The following is a 5,766-nucleotide window of genomic DNA, read 5'->3' as shown; positions in this document are numbered from 1 at the left end:
ACATTGTTTTAATTTTGTCTGTTTTTCGCACAAAATTGGCGTGTACCAATGCTTGGCCTTGAAAAGTTAAAGTTATCAGAAGAAAAGTTTCACGAGATGTGTGTGAACACTTTTTACAACTAAAACAGCGCCGATGGTAGATTAATCGAATTTAAAAAAATGAAATATTGATAGATTCAAACGATTACAGTATAAAATGTAGTTATCTCGTTATATATATTCATTTGGTATTCGTAGCGTCATTAATTTTGCGCGTATAATTTTTGACAAAAATGGTTTTTGCCTGTATGTGTTTTTCTTTCTAAACAAGATAGCGGTCTATCAGTCTAAATTAAAATTTTTCAATCTCACTTTAAAAGTCTTTCAATCTCATATTTGCGTGACATTGTTGTCTTGATATCTGCTTTGAGTTGAAACAAGCAAACTTTCTGTAACTAAAAGTTATTAATATCTTTCGTATATAGACGCTGGCGCATATCGATTTAGACTTTCTTGACTTCTGAGAAGGTGTGTTCATTATATGATATACTTTCAGCAGTGATTAGCGCTTAATATGTATATAGAAAAAAATTGCATGAAATGATATACTTTCAGCAAACGTTTTCACAAAAGTTTTAAGTTTTTTCACATTTTTGAAATTATTCCTGCCTAATTAGCACTAAATTTCACTAGAACCTTAGCGAGGATGGAATCAAAGAATTTGCGATATACTTAGGTTTAATTATGACTATCATAGCTCATCAAAATCCAATCCAAGCTTCTTTTTTTATTCACCCCTGCAAAACCGGAAAAAAGTTCAGCTGCAAACTAAATTAGACCAAACACGACAACTTGGCTGTTATCTTAGCTTTCCATTTTTTCCATTCTACTCATTCTCAGTAATCTCTCTGGTTTGATGAGACTCACGTTTGTTCAAACTCTATTCATGATAGCGTTAGCGCATGTTAGCTTTTGTTTACTTTTTAGACATGCCTTTTGTAGACAGTGCAGAGGAGTGTTATGATTACATAATAGTTGGAGCAGGTGCCTCTGGTTGTGTTGTGGCAAACAGACTCAGCAGGACCAACAAGACACTTCTCATTGGTAGGCAACAAAGCCACAAAAAGCTGATTAGGACCTACACCTTATTAGGATCTATAACTTGTTAGGATCTATAACTTAATAGGGTCCAAAGTTTATTTCGCAGTGCTTAAAAATTAATCAGCAAAATATTTGTCCAATAAAAACAAAAAATGCGAAGTCTCATTTGTGAATTAAAATGCAAAGTGAATGAAAATTCATTAGTGTATGATGTCTCTCAGCCAGTAACTGTTTAGTTTTAACGGACTTTCACTGCAAATTTTCCCCACGTTATCGGCAAAAACACTCTCTCTTTCTCTCTATCTAGCAATCTATCTCTCTCTTTTCTTTTTTTCTTTCTTTCTTTCTTTCTTTCTTTCTTTCTCTTCTTTTCTCTCTTTCTCTCTCTCTCTCTCACACACACACACCCTGTCTCTGTCTCCCTTTTTCTCTCTTTCTAACTCTCTCTCGCTCTCTCTCTCTCTCTCTCTCTCTCTCTCTCTCTCTCTCTCTCTCTCTGTCTCTCTCTCCCTCTCTCTCTCTCTCCGTCTCTCTCTCTCTCTCTCTCTCTCTCTCTCTCCGTCTCTCTCTCTCTCTCTCCGTCTCTCTCTCTCTCTCTCTCTCTCTTTCTCTCTCTCTCTCTCTCTTTCTCTCTTTCTCTCTATCTATCTATCTAACTGCATATATCTCTCTCTTCAACTCGTTGTCTCTATCTCTCTCAATCTCTGTCTCTCTCCTTCTCTCATTCTTCAATTATATCCTTTTCAATATACAAAATAGTTGCTTATATTTGTTTTACCTTCTCCTAGTATGGGACAAATTGAAGGAAAGTTGATCAGGCACTACTGTTAACGTGGGATTATGGGGTTAAAAATTTTTGTATGAAGTCTGATAAATACATTCAAATAAACCACTGGGTCCTTCAAAAACACCAGCACGGGCGGTAAAAGACTCTAAAGCAGTGCTAGCTAACTATTGCTCCAACTTTGCTACCGCAATAGTTAGCTTATATCAGAAGGAAAATTTGCAGAACATCTGAAAAAGAATATAAAACTCCTCTTTTCAAAAAAGAAATCCCAAAAACCCACTAACTTATAGACCTTCCGTTTTATCAGAAAATTTTGTAAAGGCGTTTAGTTAGCATATAATAGATTTCTTAGAAAGGGAGCTATTAGGTGCGTCACTCAGTTTGGTCGTAGAAAACATTTGAACAATGGATGCTACCTTAAAATTTACAGAACGAATCGGATAAGAATTCAAACGAAAAAAAACATTGGCAAGTACATTACTGGACCTTTCAAAAAAATTTTGAGTCTACAAAAGAAATTTTACGGAGAAATAAAAAAAAAGCTTTTGGACGAACACGCTACCAGTTTCAAAGAAAACTATTTGAGTAAAGGAACGCATCTAGTTCTTTTAAATGGAATTCAATCCGATTGGATAACTTTGAAAAGAGGGGTGCCACAAGTTAGAAAATTAGCTCCTCTGTTATTTACCATTTACAAGCACGATTTAGCAAAAGTTATAGAAGAAGATTGTAAGCTCGTCCAGTTTGCAGGCGACACATTACATTTTACATACAACAGTGATGAAGCTTGTCAAATATAAAACTTGAACAAAACATATATAAAATTATCATTTTTTCGAAAAATCCCCAGTTTATGGCGAACAAACAAAAGACAGAGTAAATATCATTTAGCAGCAAGAAAAGTTAACGATAAACATTTCCAATATCGATAACAAAAAATAGCAGAGCCAACTAAGGTTAATTTTCTTGGTGTAGATATTCTTAGCAAACTAAAGATTGATGAAGAATTGAAAAACATTATTCACAGAACGGTGTGGGGATCAAAAATTTTGAGTACAATGGGAAAAAGATTACGGGAGAAAACAAAAATTACATCACTTAATGCAATTTAACAAATCACTTACAATTTTCAGACTTAATTTTTGTCGGTTGCAAAAAATGTAAACATCAATTTGGGGAAAACAAGAAGTTTTATTAGAAAATATGATTTTTCCATAGATCTTAAACTTCGTACAAAAACTTTTCCAGTTTCTTTTCTCTCAAAAATGTTGTTGTTCAAATCATTTTTTGGCGTACTCATCAACAATCTTCTCTTTTAAAAAATGAATCTGTACCTACCGTCAGTTAAAAACAAAATCATGACAAGACAGAGAAAGTTACATTTGGTATCAGAAGGCATAATAAATTTTTAGCCGACTTTTTGTTGCACAAGCGGTTCAATTCTGTAATACTCTGCCCTGAATATCAGATTTGAAACAACATCGAGACATTCCTTGAAAAAAGAATAAAAATTTTTGAACAACCCAAGACTAATTGATGTGCCATATGTCATTGAAAGAATTCGATTTTAATTTTAATTTGAGGTCAAGTACTTTAAATAACTATTTTAAAGTTTTTTTTTAAAAAAAATGCATAACGATATACTTTCAACTGCACACTGCCTCTTTACTAATACATTTTGTTTTTATGTGTATTAAAAGGAATTAACAATGTTTTTGGTCTGTTATTTTATTGATAAGTATTCAATCGTAGTTAATCTCACGCATTTACTAATTTTTTCATTTCCACATTTTTTTAATCACAGATCTATACTAATCAGGCTTTCGGATGATTTGCAATAATCAATACCTTTTTCATCAACTACCTTGCAAGTATTCATTCGTGATGATGACTATATAAAAATTGGTTCTTCAATGAAATCGTTGGGTTAGAATATCTTAATGCGCGTTTTTCTGAAATCAAAAACCATAAAATTTTGAATACTGTTTGGATTGAAAACTATATATATTTCTGTTTCTCTTCAACTCTCTTCAACCACTATATAATATTTACATTTCCTTGTTGCATATCGTATTCTTGCTAGAATTGCATGCTATACTAATGTTTGAGGTAATTTTATAAACATTAAAACTGAAGTTTTGTTTTGTTTTTAGCAGCTTTCAAATAAACAACAGAAAAATTTTATTCACTTTCTCTCTTCCAGAAGCGGGAGGTCTGGACTCATCATGGGAGGTTCTGATGCCACAGCACTGTGGTCTCACCTGGGGCGATGAGAGATTTAGTTGGCCTATAATGTCAACTCCACAAGTTCACCTGAAAAACAGTAAAAGTACTACTGCATACCTTGGCAAAGTGATTGGGGGTTCGGCTAGCATTAACACAATGTGCTGGATGCGAGGCAACCAATCAGATTACGACTCATGGGCTTCATTGGGTGAGAGGTCAAATTCAGTATCATTATCAATCATTGCAAAATGATGCTTATGCCCTTTCATGCTAGCAAATATTTTCAGCAGTTTTCTTTCATCATTCAATTTTCTTATTAGAAAAGTAATAGCAATGAAGCGACAAAAGAAACACTAAAAAAAACTACGATTCAAAATTTTTGGACATTAGCTATTTATCTCTATAAACTCGTATGGGATCGTTTTTGATGATCAGTTTTTTTTGGATAAACTCATTTAGCAATTAGCATTTTTTCTTTATCGCTTCTCAAATTTTTGCATTTCTAATATAAACACAAATGTTAAAAATGATATTTCTCTAGCATTGTTACATTTTTAATTGATTGTAAATTTCGACAAATCATTGATATGTGTTCTTGTTAGAGTATTTCAGCGAAATTTTTTTGACAAGTTCAAGATAAATTTAATTTGGAGGAAATTCTAAGAGGACATTTGCTACTTAATTCAATTCTTAATATCATCCTAATAGAAGAACAACTGTTTTTCTTTAAATATTAATAATGGCTTACTAAAATATCAAATGTCTTCTGACCACAATACGTTTGTTGCTCTGTTAGAGGCGCAGGTTTAACCCAAGAAAACAATAAGCACCCGTAAGATCCTTGCGCTTTAACTGCTTTGGGTAAGAACACTAACAAAATTTTTGTAGTGAAAAGTTAGTAATTGTTTGGAACATATTTATGATAGCAATAGATTGGAAGAAGATTTGAGTATCTGAATGATAGTATTGTTGAAAAAAAAATAAATATACTTAAAGGAATAATGAATATAATACAAAACTAAATCAATGATGTCTGACTTTCTTTTCATGGAACGATCTTTTTTTTCAATATTGCTCTGAGCCATTAAATATTTTTCAAAAACAATAAAAATATAAAAAAATTTCAGTTCCTGCTTTCAAGAGAACTTTGTAACAAAAATGAGACATCTCTGTCAACAAAAACAGAATGTTCGTAAGTTTCTAATACCACCTCCAAAAACGTAGCTCTTTTATCCATGCACAAATGCGTAACGTTGCTCTCGATTGACTGAAGTTACATACAATTTTAAAATAATAACGCTTGAGTAAAAAAAATTATAGCTAATCAAGAGAAAATGATTTATAAAATTTATCATATTTAAAATTTGAAAATTTTCTGCAAGTTTCAAAGTAGTAAATCTTTATACATAAATATAGTCAGACCAGCCGAGATTTTTTCTACGTGTATCTGGTTCTCTTTCTCAATTGCAAAAATTTTTTGCCAATAGACGCCCTTATAAGAAGTTCGAGGAAAAAATATTTTGACCAAAGATAACTATTTTATTCTCTGATTTTGTAAAACAATCCTCGAACTTTCCAAATTGTCCACTTAAATTTATTTTTCTAATAAGTAACCTTGTTCAAATGATATCTCTCTTTTTTAATATTAAAACGAAAAACCTTACATCTAAACT

General features: G+C 32.2%; 1 protein-coding gene across 1 annotated transcript in view; it reads left to right on the top strand.

Moving 5' to 3' along the window:
• Positions 1–377: 377 nt before the first annotated feature.
• Positions 378–5,766, top strand: part of LOC142341225 (oxygen-dependent choline dehydrogenase-like) — a 10,246-nt gene continuing 4,857 nt past the window's right edge. Inside the window, exons 1-3 of the mRNA XM_075392145.1 lie at positions 378–507; positions 967–1,083; positions 4,071–4,318. Of these exons, the coding sequence (XP_075248260.1) occupies positions 969–1,083; positions 4,071–4,318 (363 nt within the window). The 5' untranslated portion in view covers positions 378–507; positions 967–968. The remainder of the gene's footprint in view (positions 508–966; positions 1,084–4,070; positions 4,319–5,766) is intronic.

The sequence above is a fragment of the Convolutriloba macropyga genome, chromosome 6 (assembly GCF_964194025.1).
Source record: "Convolutriloba macropyga chromosome 6, txConMacr16.3, whole genome shotgun sequence".
Lineage (NCBI taxonomy): Eukaryota > Metazoa > Xenacoelomorpha > Acoela > Convolutidae > Convolutriloba > Convolutriloba macropyga.
The sequence above is the reverse complement of the archived record's forward strand: the minus strand, read 5'-3'. Positions and strand labels throughout refer to the sequence as shown.